Source organism: Mobula hypostoma, chromosome 11 (genome assembly GCF_963921235.1).
Source record: "Mobula hypostoma chromosome 11, sMobHyp1.1, whole genome shotgun sequence".
Classification (NCBI taxonomy): domain Eukaryota; kingdom Metazoa; phylum Chordata; class Chondrichthyes; order Myliobatiformes; family Myliobatidae; genus Mobula; species Mobula hypostoma.
In genome coordinates this window covers 39,699,738-39,717,769 of record NC_086107.1, presented here as the reverse complement: position 1 = coordinate 39,717,769, position 18,032 = coordinate 39,699,738, and the positions used below count along the sequence as shown (strand labels likewise).

The 18,032-nt window shown below is 42.6% G+C and overlaps 2 protein-coding genes across 5 annotated transcripts in view; one reads left to right on the top strand and one right to left on the bottom strand.

Moving 5' to 3' along the window:
• Positions 1-12,530, bottom strand: part of dennd2b (DENN domain containing 2B) — a 521,803-nt gene extending 509,273 nt beyond the window's left edge. For 3 of the 4 annotated variants that reach the window (XM_063061872.1, XM_063061875.1, XM_063061874.1), the window contains exon 1: positions 11,721-12,404. The gene's annotated coding sequence lies outside the window, so the exon portion shown is untranslated. Of the gene's footprint in view, positions 1-11,720; positions 12,405-12,452 lie in introns of those variants that run through there. The other variant, XM_063061873.1, reaches the window with a different exon arrangement.
• The window catches only part of LOC134353673 (uncharacterized), a 54,692-nt gene extending 37,167 nt beyond the window's left edge, over positions 1-17,525 (top strand). The window contains exon 3 of the mRNA XM_063061877.1: positions 17,005-17,525. Coding sequence (XP_062917947.1) covers positions 17,005-17,311 — 307 coding nt within the window. The 3' untranslated portion in view covers positions 17,312-17,525. The remainder of the gene's footprint in view (positions 1-17,004) is intronic.
• The last annotated feature ends 507 nt before the right edge of the window (positions 17,526-18,032 follow it).

Here is an 18,032-nt window from a genome sequence, read left to right as displayed (position 1 = left end):
AACGTGGGTGAAATGGTGCTGCTTATTTTCCTTTGAAAATGTTTACACTACCAAATATAAGGACAAGGAATGTAAAAGTTTTGCACCGTTCCTTTTTTTATTTTTTAATGAATAAAATCCACTTTTGAGATTAAAAAATAGAATTGGTACTAAACAACTTTAGTTAATGGGTACATCTACAGGAAAGTTTCTCTTCCTCGGCTGATTGAACAATCCACATCGCTCTCATTCTCTTGACTATGCTGATCTCTATTGATAATGGTTTCCAAAGCATGTCTGACAATATTTGGATTTTGCTGAAAATTTTTCCATTGCTTCCGCAACAGAATTCCTTATAATCTACAAGCTGGAATATGGCCTGAAATACAACAAAACAGCATATTTACTCTCTCCAATACTCATAAACCAAACAGCAATGAAAGTAATTAACTGAAGATTGACTTTGGAGGTCATCAGTGGCTATACGGACACTGGAGAGGGTTCAGAGAAGATTCATGAGAATGATTCCAGGAATGAGGAATGTCTGGCAGCTCTTGGGCTGTATTCCCAGGAGTGCAGGAGAATGAGGGGGGATCTCATAGAAACATTCCGAATGTTAAAAGGCCTGAACAGATTAGATATGGCAAAGTTATTTCCCACGGTAGGGGAGTCTAGGACAAGAGGGCATGACTTCAGGATTGAAGGACGTCCATTTAGAACAGAGGTGTAGAGAAATTACTTTAGTCAGAGGGTGGTAAATCTGTGGAATTTGTTGCCACGAGCAGCTGTGGAGTCCAAGTCATTGGGTGCATTTAAGGCAGAGACAGATAGGTTCTTAATTAGCCAGGGCATCAAAGGGTATGGGGAGAAGGCAGGGGAGTGGGGATAACGGGAAGAATTGGATCAGCCCATGACTGAATGGCGGAGCAGACTCAATGGGCCAAATGGCCTACTTCTGCTTCTACATCTTATGGTCTTATGGTCAAAGATTTCTTGAAACAATGTGTGTCAGTGGTCATGCCTACTGCCAAACATTAGGTACTTGGTGCAAGTTGAACACATGGTGTTAATTACACCATTTGGCCGTGCTGATGTCAAATCACCAATACACACTGATCAACAAGACTAACTACTTCAATACATGTCACTTACAAAATGGAGCAAATATTCACCTAAATAATGGGTGCTCTGCAGTCAAATTTTGAAACCTAGTTGTTATTAAATATGTAACTTCACTGTTACACATTTCAAAGTTCAAAATTCAAAGTAAAATTTATTATCAGAGTACATACATGTCACTATATTCAACCCTGAGATTCCTTCTCCTATGGGCATATTTAGCAAACAGCAACAGTAAACAGGATCAATGAACAGCCAATGCAAATATAAATAAATAGCAATAAATAACATGAGCATGAAATAACAAGATAAAGAGTCATTAAGATGAGACCATCAGTTGTGGGAACACCAGAAATAGAATTAGTGTAGTTATCCCCTTTTGTTCAAGAGCCTGATGGTTGAGGGGTAGTAACTGTTCTTGAACCTGGTGGTGCAAGTCCTGAGGCTCTTGTACCTTCTACCTGATGGCAGCAGCGAGAAAAGTGCATGGCCTGGGTGGTGAGTGTCTTTGATGATGGACGCTGCATTTCTATGGCAACCTTTCATGTAGATGCGCTCAATGGTCAGGAGGGCTTTACTCATGATGTATATGATGTACCCGTGATGTATTTCAGTTTTATCATTGCCTGCAAGCTTTGCTTCATTTTCTTGCTGTAGTATATAACAAGTTGTGTCAAATTATCTTCTTACAGTATGTAATCCACAGCTCCATCTCTAACATATTCCAGCTTCAACACTACCTTGGGTCTGTAATATATTCTAACCCGTGTTGCTATCCTGTCAAACACATGCTGGTATATTTCACTGCTCATGGGTTTTTTCTGTAAGCACTACAATCTAGCCTGTGTATGTTTCCCAATGTAATACATTCCACTGTTGTCAGGTGACATGATAGTCTCCAGTGATGACCTCATAAATCTCTCAGTATTCTATTCCATTCTTCACTGTAACAATACTACTCCTAACACTAAGTTACATAGTAAAATAAAGATCTAAATTGTATGACAACAGTGGTATTGTTGGTCTATGAATTACTGAAACTTAGGTTTATCATACAATGATGATTAAAAGTGGCAAAATTTCTTTGATTTTCTTTGACCCTAAAAATTATTTTGTGATTAGCAGTCCTATAGTGTCATAATCTGCTGTGCAAACATAAACTCCCTAGTTATTATGATTGCCTTGTTGCTATTCGGATGAGTATCTTCGTTTGTTGATTATTCAGCCAACCTTACTCTGTGAAGATAATCTTCAGATCAGATTTTGATCACTGAGGTATGCACTTACACTGGCATGATGTCATAAAACAAGTTTTTCTAAATGTCGTATTAAAATAGAAATGTACAAAGATAAAATTATCTGTCCCTGTATGAAGATATAGAGAAGGTAGGCATAACTTTAATCTCAGAATAATAGTTCTGAGAATAATCTCAGAATAATAGCATAAGAGCCACATAGGACTAGAATGAGGAGAATTTTCCAGGCTGAAGGAAAGGTGAATCTTCGGAATGCTCTGCCCCTGGAGGGCTATGGAGCTTCACTCATCAACTTCATTCAAACAGAGATTGGTGCATTTTGGAATGTTCAAGGCATTAAGGGATACGGTATAGGAAAGGAAAAAGGCACTGAGAAAGAAAATCAGTCATCAGCTCATTGAATTGTGAACCAGCTCAGGGGTCACACGCTTCTATCCCTATGTTCTTCGAGCTTTATTTGCAATTACTCTATGCATAATTTTGTAAATAGCTGGATTTGTAAAGTTCAAACATCTATACATTCCATCAGAATAAGAGGCATTTAATGTCTTGTTTTTAGAACATACTTCGTTTGTGTATTTTCTTCCTTTAATTTTCCACATCATCTTGGGAAAAGTAACTCACTGTTCAAAACCAACTGCCCTATGGTCTTTAAGATCTAGCTGGGATGGGGGGGAAATGGTTTCAGTACATCAGTATGTAGAATAAGGAATTCTAATGGTACTTATATTACTGACATGATCAAAGACTTAAAATAGATTTTTTTGAAAAATAATGTGCCTAAGGCAATAGTATTTTGCTTCAGGAACATTAGATTAGATTACATTATGAGGACACTCAGTCCTCAATTATTGTCATTTAGAAATGCATGCATTAAAAAATGATACAATGTTCCTTCGGTATGATATCACAGAAACACAGGACAAACCAAGACTAACTGACAAAACCACATAATTATAACATACAGTTACAACAGTGCAAAGCAATACCGTAATTTGATAAAGAGCAGACCATGGGCACGGATAAAAAAAGTCGCAAGTCCTGACAGCCCCATCATCTCACGCAGACGGTAGAAGAGAGAAACCCTCCCTGCCATGAACTCCAGGCGCCGCAAACTTGCCAATGCATTGGAAGCACCCGACCGCAGCGGACTCTGAGTCCGTCCGAAAACTTTGAGACTCCGACCAGCCCTCCGACACCGAGCACCGAGCGCCATCTCTGCTGAGCGCTTCGACCCCGCCCCGGCCGCCGAGCAACAAGCAAAGCCGAGGACTCAGGACCTTCCCCTCTGGAGATTCTGGATCACACAGTAGCAGTGGCAGTGAAACAGGCCTTTCAGAAGTTTCACCAGATGTTCCTCCGTGCTCTCACGTCTGTCTCCATTAAATCAGGATTGTGCACGGCACCCTACTTGACAGATAACAGATATCATTCACCGGAGCGGCCGCTGCAAGCTGTGTCACGCCGCCATCTTCTCCTCCCGCCAGTGTGAAGACAACAAGTTAACATGCATAAATGTAAGACTGGGAAGCCAAACTAATGAATAACATTACTTCACGGGCTCATTGTTTATTGGGAAACTTGTTCGTGAAATGTTGCAAGGAAAGATAAGGACAAGCCAGTGACTGATGCAGAAGTACAATTGTTTGGATTTAGGATAAAAGACCACCAAGATTACAGGAGCATCGAAATTGAAGAGTCACATTACAGATAATGAGTCTGTGAGGGTAATTATAAAGCACAGGTCTAATTCAGAACACGGATAGTTTATGTTAGGAATTAGATATGGAATAGTACGTATAAAGTTGTATTCTAATTGGAATTCTTTTTAAAACAGAGGGATTCTGAGCAGACAATGAGGATTATAATAACCAAATTCAGAGATTGTGGTGCTTTATATTGTGAACGATGGATATTAAATCTAATTATAAAATGGTAACCTAAATGAGCAAACTAGCTCATATCATCATTTACAAACGTATGTGGAGAGAACCTCAAACAGTTTTATCTTTGACTTTAATCCATTCCTTCAAACTACTCCAGCACTTATTAATCTGTGCAAAGCATAGGTAAACACACAGATTTTAAAAGTGAGCAGGGCCTGCTGGGGCTGTCGGCAGTGTTTGAAATCCTCAGATACTTGTGGAAGAGTAAGTGATTTAAAAAGCAAGCGGGGACTGTCGGGACTTCCTGCAGAGCTTGAGATCATTTGGGTTATCGGGCACTTGGCAAGGGCCAATAAAAAGAAGTTCAGTTTAAGCAGGGCAACCATTGTTATAGTGGACCTGGGTTAGAGTGGGGAGCTGAGGCTTTGGCTCAAGAGGCTTCGGTGAGGAGAAATAAGGGCCAAATAAGTTTCTGTTAAGATTTCTTTCTTTCTTATTGCATGGTTATAGCAATAAGAATTGCAGTCTGGACAGTGGAACACTCCTCTTGTGGGATATGAGAAGACAGGGAGACCTCCAGCATCCTTGATTACTACACTTGCAAGGCATGCAACTAGCTGTAGCTTCTTGCAGACCACACTAGGGAACTGGAGCTAGAACTGGATGCCCTTCGGACCAGGGAGGTAGTTGCACCCAAGATGTAAGACACAGGAAACTAGGAAACCACAGGAGTGGGAAAGGGGATTGGCAGCTAATGCAGAGTAACACTGTGACTGTATCCCTCAGTAACAAGTACATTCTGGATACTATTGGGAGAGGGAGATGACCTAGCAGAGGAAAGCCACAGCAGTCAGGCTCTCTCACTCACAGGGAGGGGATGGGGGTGGAGAAGAGGTGAGCAATATCTAAAGGGGATTCATTGGTTAGGGGAACAGACAGAAGGTTTTGTGGATGAGAACAAGATTTCTGGATGGTATGTTGTCTCCTAGGTGCCAGGTTCAGGAACATTCAAGATCAAATCCATAACACTCCTAAGGGGGAGGGTGAACACCAGAGATGTGATCCATGTCAGTACCAATGACACAGGTAGGGAGGGTGACGAGGTTCTGCAAAAAGTGAATTCAGGGAGTTAGGAGCTCCAGGGTGGCGATCTCGAGATTGCTACCCTTCCACATGCCAGTGTAGATAAAGCAAGAAATAGGAAGATCATACAATTTGACACGTAGCTAAGGAGATAATGCAGGAGGGGGGGGGCTTCTGATTTGTGGGTCATTAGACTCTCTTCCAGGGAGGGTGGGATTTGTATAAATGGGACGGTTTGACCTGATCTGGAGTGGGACCAACTTCCTAGCAGGAAGGTTTGCTGGTACTGCACAGTCGGGGGGTGGGGTGGGGGGTTTAAACTAGAGCTGCAGGGAATGCAAACCAGATTGCCAGGGCAGCTAGTGGAGTGGTTGTGGGGAAAGTAGATGTTAAGCCCGCATATAAAGACAGGAACCTAAAAGCTGAGCATTGTAATGTTCTGAGTTGCAGATATTTCAATACAAGGAGTATTGTAGGTAAAGTAGATGAGTTTAGAGCATGGATTAGCATGTGGAATTAAAGGAGGGGCAGGATTGGCAGCTCAGTGTTGCAGGATTTGGTTGTTTTTACACATGGCAGGTGGTGGCATTACTCATCAGGGAAAATGATACGGCTGTATTCAGACTGGACAGACTGGAGGGTTGGTCCACTAATGCTCTATGGGTGTAAATGAGGAACAAGAAACCAATGATCACAGTAACAGAATTATATTACAGACCTCCCAATAGATAGCGGGCTTTAGACGAGCAAATTTGTATGGAGATAGCAGACAGTTGCAAGAAAAATAAAGTTGCAACAGGAGATGATTTTAACTTTCCACACGTTGACTAGGACTCCCATACTATAAAAGGATTGGATGGGATAAAGTTTATCAAATGTGTTCAGGAAGGTTTCCTTAGAGGTCCCAACCAGAGAGACCATGATTCTGGATCTCCTATTAGGGAACAAGACTGGGCAGGCAGCAGATGTGGGTGTAGGGGAACAATTAGGATCTGGTGATCATTATTCCATCAGTTTCAGGATAATCACAGAGAAGGACAGAACTGGCCTTTGGGCTGAGATTCTAAGTTGGAGAAAGGCTCATTTTGATGGCACCAGAAACAATGTGGCTGGTGTGAACTGGGACAGGATGGTTTCTGGCAATGGTGTACCTGGTAATTGTGAGGCCTCCAAAAGTTAAATATTGAGATTACAGAGTTTGTACATTCCTGCCAGAATAAAAGGCAAGACTAACAGGTTTTTGAGGGATATTGAGGTCCTGGTTAAGAAGAAGAAGGAGGTAAAGGCAGCAAGGAAGGAATGATGCACTTGAGGAGTATAAGAAGTGTAAGAGAACACTTGCGAGAGAAATCAGGAGGGTAAAAAGAGGGCATGAGGTTGCTCTAGCAGACCAGGTGAGAGAGAATCCCCAGGGCTTGTACAGATATATTAACAGCAAAAGGATAGCCAGGGACAAAACTGCTCCATTTGAAGATCAGTGTGATGACCTACACATGAAGCCAAAAGGAAGGAATTTTTGATGGCACCCAATAACAACATCTACTGTGTAAATAGATATTTTGCATCTATATTTACTCGGGAGATGGACACAGAGTCTATAGAACTGTAGCAAAACAGCAATGGGATCATTGACCGTATCTGGATTACAGAGAGCAGGTGCCCGCTGTCCTGAGGCAAATAAGTGTGGCTGAGACCCCAGGACCTGACAAGATGTTCCCTTAGACCTCGCGAGAGGCTAATCCAGAAACTGCACGGTCCCTAGCAAAGGTGTTTAAAAATTCCTTAGCCATGGGAGAGGTGCCAAAGATCTGGAAGTTGGTTAATGTTGTCCCGTTGTTCAAGAAAAGCTCTAAGTATAGGCCTGTGAGCCTGACATCAGCAGTGGGTAAATTATTGGAAGGCATTCAAAGGGACAAGGTATTTATGTATTTGGATAGACAAGGCCTGATTACGGATAGTCAACATGGCTCTTTGTAATGGTAGGTCACGTCTAGCCATTCTTATAGAGTTTTTTGAGGAGGTTAGCAGAAAAGTTATTTGGCATTCAGGATGAAGGAGTAAATTGCATTCAACATTGGTTTAGTAGCAGAAGCCAGGGTAATAAATGATTGCCTCTCTGACTGGAGTCCTGTGACTAGTGGTGTGCCAAAGGGATCGGTGCTGGATCCATTGTTGCTTGTCATCTGTACTAACGACAATGGGGTAAACTGGATCAGCAAACCCACAGATGACACTAACATTGGGGGTGTAGATGACAGCAAAGGAGGCTGCCAAAGCTTGCAGTGAGATCTGGGCCAGCTGGGAAAATGGGCTGAAAAATGGAAGATGGAATTTAGTGCTGACAAGTGTGAGATTCTGAACTTTGGAAGGACTGAAATTAAGTCTGTAGGTTCTGCTAAGGTACTGCACATTTTAGCACTGAATGTAAAGTCTATGGAGTTTGGGATTTGGTGAGCAAAGAATGTGTGAGTAAGAGCAGCAGTTTAGTTTTACATTAAAGAACTTAAATATTGTTTTCTATTTTGTGAGTTAATCTCAGTAGAAAGAAGAATGCAAGGACACTGAGACATCTGGAATGCACATCGTATGCCAAACACAGGTGCTGGAAATATGGTTAGCCACAGGAGCACAAGCTCCCGGTTTTGAACTTCAGCCACATCCATGTGGCTGGGCGTTTCGTTGCTGTCGATTTCAACAGTCAGTCATTCTGCAGCTCAAAAAAGAGGGGGAATGTGCAACTGCCAGACAAAACTGAGAGGAGGCAGGTGGTTTGGAAGATGCCGGTGGACATCTTGCTCTCGAATCAATATTTAGCTCTAAATTCTATTGAATGAAATGGTTCACCCAGGGATTACAACTAGATCAAAGACAATAACATAGGCATACAGGGAGGGAGGAGAAAGTTACAAGGGCAACTGATTCTATGATTAAGGGAGGGGACCGGTGTTTGTGTAATCACAGACTGATTCCAGGATGTCACGCTGCCAATCTGCTCCAGAAGGCTGACACTGAGCAACGAAAGGCAGAGCGTTCTGAAAGGTAGGCTAAACACCCTGAGGTCATGGTTCATATCAGTACCAATGACATAGGTGAGATCCGAGTAGTCAGATGGATTACACCTCAGTAGGACACAATAATAATCCTCATGGGTCGGCTTGCTAGTACCACTAGAAAGGCTTTAAACTAGTTTTGTAGACTGTAAATCTTTCAGAAAAGACAAAGGCAGAAGTGGAAGAGACAATTAATGAGTGACGGTGAAAGATATAGAGAAAAGGAATGGGCAGGAATGTAGTCCAGTTATTCTTGATGTTGTTAATGTAAATGCAGGATTCATTGTGAATAAGGCAGATAAGTTCAGGACACTGATAGACTGGTGGCAGTACAATACTACATTATTGAAATATAACTTAAGGAGGAAGACTAGCAACCTGACAAGACGGCGAGGTGGATAAAAAAGAATGGGCAGTGGTAATATTATCACAGTTCTAAGAAATGATGACAAGTTATAAGAGTTATCAAACAGGATTTCCATGGATTGAACTAAAAGAGGAAATCACATGCTGGATTTCCAAACTGTAATATCCAAACGAGTTTGTTAAAGAAATGGGGTCATAATACTGAGCGATTTCAATACTCCAATATTAACTGGAATACTACTGTTGCAAAAGGGATAGTGCAGCCAGGATTCCTAAACTGCCTGCAGAACTTTATCAACTTTATATGGCAAGCCCAACAGTGGAGAAGGGAAGGACAATCCTAGATTTTGTTTTAGTTGATGAAACCGGGTAGGTGGAGTTCAATCTGACACTTTGGAAGGTCGAACTTGAAGGCACAGTACAAGGTTAATGGTAGAATGGAGGAATAAAGCCATCCTGGAGTCCTAGTCCACAGATCCCTCTCCATGTAAATTGATAGGGTGATTAAGAAGACATATAGAGTGCTGGCCTTCCTTAGTTGGGGCACTGAGTTCAGGAGTTGCTAGGTAATGTTGCAGCCCTATAAAACTCTGGTGAGACCACACTTGGGGTATTGTGTTCCCAGTTCTGGACACCTCAATATTTAGAACTAAATATTGATTTGAGACCAAGATACCTACAAGCTTTAGAGTCATCTCACCTGCAGAACCAAAAGTCTTCTCAAGATCTCAAACAGTAGTAAAATTCCTTAAAAATGTCGAGAGATTTTGCTTACACTTGGATCTACAAATTAATTTTAAATAGACTGTTTTTATATGACCTCCAAAAGTAAGATGTTTATTTATAATAACATTGCAAACCTAGACTTTAAGGTTAGTTTGAAAAATATCTTTGTGCTAGAATTAACCTTGGTGAGGGGACTTCAGTGAAGATCCCACTGATAAATTGAACAAATGAGTGACGGAACTGAGAGGCCTTGATGTTTAAAGACCCTTAAAGATAGCAAAACAGATGAATAATGTAGTTAAAGAGGGAGACTTGATGCATTTCTTTATTAGTCAAGGCATATGACATAGCAGCAGGGAGGTTAATGCTGGAATTATACAATCTTGATCAGGCCACAGCTTGAATAACGCTCTGGTTCTGGTAAGTACTTTGCAGAAAAGATGAGATTACAATTGAGAGGGTGCACAGCAAACTTATGAAGATGTTGCCAGCTCTGGAAAACTGTAGCTCTGAAGCAAGACTGAATAAGCCAGCATTGTTTTCTTTGGAGTTGAAGATAGTGAGGGCAGACTTAAGTGCAGTGTATAAATCTACAAGAAGCTTAGACAGAGTAAACAGGAAAGATCTATTTTTCTTAGCAGGGAGGCCAAAAACTGGAAGCAGAGATTTAAAGTAATTTTGATTAGAAGGGAGATGAGGAAAAAGATTTTCACTCAGATGAAGGTAGAAGATGGGAGACTGAGGCAGAAGCACTAGACCAGAGCACTTGCAGCTGAATATGAGAACTAGTGTTACAGACCAAGAACTGGAAGGTAGTGTTACGCTGGAGTTCTTTATTGACCCAGAGAAGCACACAGAACAGAATGGGCACTTAACATATCACAAAAAGAAAATTCTATGATTCCAATAAGGAGTGACACATCTATGTAGGGAGATTATAGACAGTACAGTATATTATTATAATCAAGAAGCATTGTTGTAATAGTAGTATTTATGCATTACAACTGTTATAATGCAGTGTGCTCGTTATATTGAGAAAAAAATGACTTATGAGTGATGTGATCAAGATGTTCAGTTGCCACTTGGAACCTGAAATTACTCCCAACGACCTACCCCGTCCTAAATTTTGTATATTGCAAGAGGACTCTATTTCTGGAACTATTAAGACTAGCATGCACCATTCAATTACGGTGAAAGTAATGACATTCATCTTCATGAAAAACTGTAATAACGTCATTCCGGTGATAACTATAACCGATACTTAAATGCAAAGTGCAAGTTTACGAGCAGGTTAGACAGAGTAAACAGAAAGGATCTATTTCCTCAGCAGAGAGGGCAAAAACTGGGAGCAGAGATTTAAAGTAACGTTCAAATCAAATGTACTCTGCAGTTCATGTTCTGTGTGTTATTTACATACTTTCTTATTGCTGCACGATTTGTTCTTTTATCGCACTTTGGGTGTTTGACCTCTGCCTGCAAGAAGCCGATCAATCTCAAGGCTGTATATAACATACATACTTTGATAATAAATGAACTTTGATTTGCCAGGGCAGGTTTTGTGAAATACCTGTGGAAATACTTGTAGAAATATGTCCGTGTCAGACGTATTTCATCCTCAGGTTAAAGATACTAAAAAATATCCCCTTCTGCACACCGCCAGGAAAGTGCCCGCTGTAGACCGAGGGTCTTGCAGAGATTACATCTCCCAGTTGAAGCGGAGAAATCACCTATGCCAGCCCACCGTCTAATCGATTCAGTGTCGTGCAAAGATATTGGCATTAACGAAAACGCCTCTCCTGGAGTGCACGGGCACACTCATAACAGTCAAACATTCAAAACAGAGCACGATCAGACAAATACTCGCATACAACGTATACACGCTCCCACACCAGCTCGTCATCACAAGAAACCCAAAATCCGACACAATTTATTGCTCACTCCTTCCAACGTTACTTAAGTATGTGAATACATCGTATTTGCTTTCTCTTTGCAAACACAATGCAATCAAAAAACATTTTACGAGAAAACAGTGATTTCCATATTTTTTCCCAAAATTCATACGATAGTTATTGAAAAGCATACACACGTACAGAGAGATAGTTTGATAATACTACATTCACTGAAACATATCCAACTACTTCAGAAGCAACCTTTTATCAAAAACATTCCATTTAAAAGTGTCATAGTTTTAACAAAGCAACAGCTCGCACGTGGTAAATTTTAATAGAAATAAAAATGCAGTAATTACTCCTTACCGTGCATTTTAGCAAAAAAGAACCTGCAATTCTTGTAAAGGTAAGTTTGTGACAGTCGCTGCGTATTCAGCCCTTCTGCCCCGGTTCTCCTCCAGAGTTCTTGTTTGGGAAAGAATGGCAAAGGCGCCGGAAACGATGACGGATCTCCTGTTATCGATGTGGAATTTCGAACGAACGCAGTGACCAGGAGGACAGGGCTCTCCTCCAAATGTGAAGAAGAGACGCTTAACTAACCGCGATTGCTGTCGCGCTGTGAGACGAGGAATCTTCACTTTCTGTAGTGGGAGGCTGGGCGGAGAAATACACCAAGCAATGATTTCGTTACATACAAAGTCCGCTGAGCAAACACCATCTCCAAAGACTAGCGATGAGTTAAAGTCAGAATAAAGTTATACAATTCCTTTAAACGTAAAACATTTCCAAACTCTCAGTTCCAAACTCTGAATGGTAAAAGTCAAGATACTAATCGATCTGATCATTGCTCAACCAACAGTAGGGACGCAACAGTTTCTCCAAGTGATCAAGTTATTGATGCGACCACATTATCCGTGAAGTAACTAAATACTTTATTTGCATTTAATCCAACCATTAATGCATTCCCCTTATTTTACAAAGAATCCCTTTAGCTGTTCGTAAGCTTGAAATTTATTCCAGAGATAGGTTTGTTTTAAAGTATATAATGCAACCACGCTTTCTCGACAGCGCCCTGGACCTGAGAATGTGAATGCGTACCTTCAGGTTAGAACACCACAAACACAATGGTTTTAAAAGTCACCGAGATTTTAATTCGCTGTCGTTGTCTCAGTGCACTGCTTTACACTGTTAACCTGTTATGCCCTGCACCTGGGACTTTAGATACTGCATCGCAAAATTCGTCTTGTTGCCGGAGTGTGTGGGCGGGGAGCCCTCCAGTGGTCTGGCTCCGTTACTACTTCCCCGAGCAGCAACGCACAAAGCAGTATCCGCTGGTTTGTCAGTGCTAGCCGACTTAAATCAAACCAACCAGTAATTTTCCCAGTCAACTTCTCCTATTGAATCATATCATTTGGACCCTTACAATTTTCTGATCAACGTCTATTATGCTATTATTGCTATTATGCATCGGGAGCTGCGGTTTATTATTGTTGTGATATGCCCCTACATTTTTATCGAATGGCCATTGAGCCATAAATTGTTTGGGGTCTTCTGCGCGATCATAAGTAGCAGGCAGGAGAATTTGCGTGTACGTATTAAGTATCTACATATTTTCTGTTCATTTCACCGGACGTGGAAGCCGCAATTTCTGCCTTTCACGAAACGTTTGGTGAAAATCAGCCTTTCTTTACAGTGTCGAGAAAGGAGGTCCAAGTTGAAGAAACTGTGTTCTATTTTCATGTCAAGATGGTGTGTGCAACTTGCAGGACTTGGACTTACTTGGTGCACCTTGGAGGACTTGGATGTGGTGAGACTGACATTATCACCAAGGCAACTGCCCTGAGGAATTGCTTCAGGCTGGGTTGATTGACCTTCAACAAGTACAATTTATAACCACCAGAGATTCTGGGATGCTAGAAATACAGACTAACATACTCAAAATTCTCAGCAGGTCAGGCAATATCTATGGAGAGGAACAACAAGTCCAGTTATTTTTCTCCATAAATGCTGCCTGAACATAAAACATGGAAATCTACAGCACATTACAGGCCCTTCGGCCCACAATGTTGTGCCGACCATGTAACCTACTCTAGAAACGGCTTAGAATTTCTCTAGCACATAGCCCTCCATTTTTTAAGCTCAATGTACCCATTTAAGAGGCTCTTAAAAGACCCAATTGTATCCACTTCAACCACCATCCACTGGCAGTGCATTCCACGCATCCACCACTCTGTGTGAAAAACTTACCCCTGACATCCCCTTGGTAGCTATTTTCAAGCACTTTAAAATTGTGCCTGCTCATGCTGGCCATTTCAGCCCTGGGAAAAAGCCTCTGGCTATCCACACGGTCAGTGCCCCTCATCATCTTATACACCTCTCATTCTCCATCACTCCAGGGAGAAAAGGCCAAGTGCACTCAACCTACTCTCCCTCCTCCATCTGGCAGATCTGGTCCTCACCCTCAATGATTTCTCCTTCAGCTCCTCCCACTTTCTCCAAACTCAAAGGGTAGCCACGGATACCCACATGGGCCCCAGCTATGCCGGACTTTTCGTTGGCTTTGTAAAACAGTCCATGTTCCAAGCCTTCCTGGTAATGCTCCCCAACTCTTTCTATGCTACATTGATGACTGCATTGGGACTGCTTCATGGACCCATGCTGGGCTCATCAATTTCATCAACTTTGCTTCCAACTTCCACCCTGCCCTTAAATTCACTTGGTCCATTTCTGATATCTCTCCCCCCTTTCTCATCTCTCTGTCTCCATCTTTGGAAACAAACTGTCTATTGATCTCTTGTATAAACTGACAAATTCCCATGGCTATCTTGACTATACCTCTTCCCACTCTGTCTCATGTAAAAATGTTCTTCCATTTTCTCAGTTCCTTCGTCTCCACCATATCTGCTCCCAGGATGAGGCATTGCTTTCCAAGATGTCTTCCTTCTTCAAAGAGCAGGGTTTCCCTTCCCCCACCATTGATGCTGCCCTCACCCACATCTCCTCCATTTCCCAGACATTTACACTCACCCCATCTTCCTGCTGCCTTAACAATGATCCTCGGTAGGGATCATTCCTTCTGTGACTCCCTTGTCCATTCATCCCTCCCCACTTATCTGCCACTTGGCACGTATCCCTGCAAACCACAGAAATGCTACACCTGCACAATCACCTCCTCCCTGTCCTCTATTCAGGGCCCCAAACAGTCCTTCCAGGTGAGGCAACACCACAATTTCGAATCCTTTGGGGTTGTCTATTGTATCCAGTACTCCCGATACAGCCTCCACCACATTGGTGAGACCGGATGTACAATGGGGGACTGCACTGTCAAGCACCCCGGCTCCATCCACCGAAAGCATAATTTCCCAGTGGCCAACCATTTCAATCCTTATTCCCATTCCTGTTCTGACATGTCGGTCCATGGCCTCCTCTTGTGCCATGATGAGGCCACTCTCAGGGTGGAGGAGCAACACCTTATATTTCGTCTGGTTAGCCTCCAACGTTGATTTCTCCTTCCAGTAAGTTTTTTCCCCTTTTTTCTTTTCCTCTCCCCCTTCTCTCTTCTTCTATTCCCCACTCTGTCCCCTTACCTGCACGTCACCTGCCTATCACTTTCCCCTTTGCCCCTCTTCTTCCCTTCCTCCCAAGGTCCACTCTCCTCTCCAATCAGATTCGTTCTTCTCTAGCACTTAACCTTTCCCACCCACACGGCTTCACCTAGCACTTTCGAGCTAACCTTCCTACCCCTCATCCCACCTTTTTTAGTCCGGCATCCTCCCCCTTCTTTTTCAGCCGTGAGGAAGGGTCTCGTCCTGAAACGCCGACTACATTTCAATAGATGCTGCCTGGCCTGCTGAGTTCCTCAGGCATTTTGTGGATGTTGTTTTGGATTTCCAGCATCTGCAGAATCTCTTGTGTTTATCACCAACCATGTTACTTACTGTGACACAAAGAATATATGCAGTCTGCCAGTAGAGAAATGCTGTCAGCTTTATTTCCCTGTAATCTACTCTCCCTCGCATGGCCATCAACTCCCTCCAGGTTCTCCCGACACCTACCAACACAAAGGAGAATACGAATACAAGACCACAAACAGAATGTTGTCTGCTTCTTTTGCCCCTGTTTCATTCAGTGATACTGCCTGGAGTGATCCAAACGAGTAGGAGACTGTGGTGATGGTGCAGTTCTCAGGAGAAAAATGTGAGATTGAATATCCACTCCGCACCTCTGGTGAAAGATGGTTATAACTGCTTCAGCTTTCACTTTGTCACATACATACTGGGTTCGACCATTATTGAGTATAGAAATGCTCTTGGAGTCTCTTCTCCATGGGACAGTTTGAAACATCCTCTGCCATTGTAACTGGATGTCAACTGCAGAGTTTGTTTTGGAGATACAGCACGGTAACAGGTCCTTCTGGTCCAATGAGCCCGTGCTACACAATTAACCTACTAGAGGTAGGGTCATTGAGTCACAGAAACAGGGCCTTCAAACCATCCAGACTGTGCCAAATCATTCAAATTGTTTAGCTTTATGTGTCACATGTACATTGAAACATCAAAATCATACAGTGAAGTGTGTCGTTTGTGTCAACTCAAGTCAACGAGGATTATATTGGGCAGCCACTCTTCTGGCAGCAACATAGCATGCCCACAGCTCACAATAGTTGTACATCTTTGGAACAAGGGAGGGAACCAGAGCATCCAGAGGAAATCCACTCGGTCTCGGGGAGAATGTACAAACTCCTTAAAGACAGCCGTGGGAAATAACTCAAGCTGCTGGCACTGTTAACGCCAAGCTGCCCTAGTTTAGTTTCATTCTGATTCATTGGTCATGGGTTACTCCAATGCATGTTGCTCTGTCTGTCTTTCACACATGTAATCCTGTGTTAGGGTTTTGGCAGGATGAGGCTCATTTTCAGGTATGCAAGGTAATGCTCTCTGTATATCTTTCTACACGCTTTGTGGTTGATGCAATTTGAAGCTGCCCATGAGCATCAAGAAGATAAAAGAAAGGGGACCTCACAAGATTTGTGAGGGCATCTTGTGAAAACCATGCCATGTTCCAAGTTTCATCAGGTTTGAAGCCATGCTGTTGGAAATAAAATGTGTGGGTCAAGAAGGCTTAAGCCTTAAGGCTTAAGGCTTAAGTCAATATTAAGCAGCATTGGGACATACTATTAACATCTAGATGGATGGGAAGTTTAGGGGTGGAGAGCCATTGATTGGTTGGTTCAGGAAATGCCATGAGGAACTCCTGTGGTGATCTTTGGGCTTGGATGGTTGCCCTCCAATATCTACAGCTACTTTTCTACATGTAAGCTATGATTCCAGACAATGGAATGTTTTTCCTTTTGGAGCCCACTGACTGGAATTTTACAAGATCTACTGTGTGCTGCCTGTATGCCAAAGGCAGTCACAATCACTTCACTTCTGGAATGCAGCTCTTTGATCCAATATTATCAGGGTGCATAACTTAAATTACATAGCACCCACTAAGTTGGATGGGCACTGTTATCAATGGCAGAAATTCTGGGAAGAAACCCATAAAGGGGCAGAGTGAAGTTAAGATGGCACTAAACAGCGACTCCTTCGCTTGCATCTTCAGAAACAGCTCTATTTCCATCTTTAATATCTTTATTTTTCCCTTTCAGGGTTCTTTTGAAGACCCTGACCTGGAGTTACATGCTGACTTCAGTTCTTCGTGGGAATGGGACCTGTTCTCGGGGTTTCAGGACTGGCCGTTGTTCGGCACGCCAAGGGTGCGGCCTGAGAGTCCAGCTCGAATTCAGAAACCTAAGACCTCCGGGCTCTGGAGACGGGCGGATCAAGGGTCGGTTACATGGCAGGAGACCCATGTGTCGTCGGGGGAGTCGGGGTATCGGCTGTGGGCCCGAAGACCCGAGATCTTTGCGATCTTCAGGCACAAAGCTCGAGAAAAGCAACATAACGGACTTCTAACATCATAAACCAGCGAGCTGTTTGTTATGTCTCCCCCCTCGCTGTAAAAATGGAGTCATCTTTTTCTCCTTTATTAGGGAGAGAGAGAATCTGCAGTATGTCGAATGCCGGGTGTAATGAGAAGTCTTTGGGGTAACTGCAAGTCTGTGTCTTTGCTATTGCTTTGCTCACGCTGAGTGCTCGGTGGTGGTACCAATACTTGCTTTTTTTGCCGGTGGGGAGAGGGGGGGATTGTTGCTCGCTGCCACTTACACGCAGGAGGGAGGGGAGCTGGGGAGGACTTTGAGTTTCCTACGATTATCTGTCATTCATTCTTTGGGGCACTTCTCTATTTTTGTGGATGTTTGTGAAGAAAAAGCATTTCAGGATGTTTATTGTCTACATTTCTCTGACTTTAAATTGAACCTTTGAGCCTTTGAACCTTTGAAGAATCATCAATCAGCAACGTTTAAATGTTTTAATTGATGCTTGGATCAATTGTTATTACAATTTACTATACAAGTTACTTGTGGATTTATCCCTGAAATGCATTAATAAATCTGCATTTTTCTTCCCGTATTTATTTCTGGCTGGATGTACTCAACCCAGCTCTCTGCTGGAGCTCCTTAACTTGGTGCCCTTTCTACCTATAGTGACCTAATCCAGACATAGCGGGCAGACTGAGCTACCCTTTCAAACCTAAGAGTTATCCCATGAGAAAAGACCATAGACTCCAAAATGG